The sequence below is a fragment of the Pyricularia pennisetigena genome (assembly GCF_004337985.1).
Source record: "Pyricularia pennisetigena strain Br36 chromosome Unknown Pyricularia_pennisetigena_Br36_Scf_100, whole genome shotgun sequence".
NCBI lineage: Eukaryota > Fungi > Ascomycota > Sordariomycetes > Magnaporthales > Pyriculariaceae > Pyricularia > Pyricularia pennisetigena.
This window is the reverse complement of record NW_021941011.1, coordinates 1-1216: the sequence shown is the minus strand read 5'-3', so window position 1 is coordinate 1216 and position 1216 is coordinate 1. Positions and strand designations below refer to the sequence as shown.

At 60.5% G+C, this 1216-nt stretch overlaps 1 protein-coding gene across 1 annotated transcript; it reads right to left on the bottom strand.

The window, feature by feature from the left end:
• Positions 1-490: 490 nt before the first annotated feature.
• Positions 491-1216, bottom strand: PpBr36_11523 (uncharacterized protein; the record flags this gene model as incomplete). Its single annotated transcript, XM_029898623.1, has 1 exon — positions 491-1216. A coding segment is annotated over one exon (726 nt), but the record flags the coding sequence as incomplete, so codon positions are not given.

Here is a 1216-nt window from a genome sequence, read left to right as displayed (position 1 = left end):
AAAAAAAAAAAAAAAAAAAAAAAAAAAAGGACCCCAAAGAAATAAGTCTGGACAGCACCTTGGACAAACAACATACCCGAATGGAGCTCCGTAAACATGCAAGAATCGTAACTATATACCCAAAACCTCCATGTCGATTGACAACCCTGACAAAGTAATAATACACCAATCTTACAATTCCACATATACTCTACTCTATAGCTTTGGTGACAATATACATGAGGACACACTGCTTTAGATGTGCCACCCCAACTCACTCCCAGCTATCATCGTCGAAACAAACCATCCATGTGTTGGTAGTGGTCTCACCCGCACTCCTCTGTCCGCCTCACGCCCCAATCATGGCGGCCGAGGCCGCCTGATTATATCCCGAGGGGCCATCCTCCTGGCTGTCACCAGCCCTCGTGTCAGACCGAGCTCCATGTCGGAGACTCGGACAATGCCACGCCGCCTCCCCGACATCAAATATACGCCGCCTCCACACGCCCGTCTAACCAGAGACCAACAGCACCACGCTGCCAAACTGCCTCCTCACGTCCTCCTTCTCGACATCGTGTGTGTCCTCGACCTCGCCCCACACATTGGTCTGCCAGTTGACCTCGACGCTGACGGCCTGCGCGGCCTCCTCGACCCCAAACGCGGGGGCAGCCGCACCGTCCTCAGCCTGCAGCGCGGGGCTCCACTCGCACACTAACCGCGTGGCCGCAAGGAGGCCCTTGCCCGCCAGCGTGGCCCTCTCCACGCCCGCGAGGTCCCAGCTGCTCAGGCCCAGCAGCCAGCCGCGGATGACATCTCGCACGCCGGGCGCCTGCGGCTTGGGCAGGAGGCCGCCGTCGTCCAGGGCCGGCTCGATCTTGACGCCTGGCCAGACCTTGGCCTGGAGGTGGGCGATGATGGGTCTGGCCGCGTCCTCCTGCGCCTGGCGGAGTGTGCGCCCGTCGGCGGCCTCGTCGCCGCCCGCAGGAGCCCAACACAGCAGCGTGTCCGTGTCGAGGTATCTGAGCACCGTGTCGACGATCGAGGTGCGTATCGAGCCATCCGCGGCGTCGTCGGCCGCAAGGTCGATCGCGCGACATACCAGGCTCGTCAGCGGGATCAGGTGCTGCTTGGTCGCCTGCTGTGCGCTCTCCAGCTGGTCCCACTCGAGTGCCAGTGCGTATGCCAGCTGCGGCTTGGAAAGGGGTATGCGGATGATTTCCTTGGTGGTCGGGTGTCG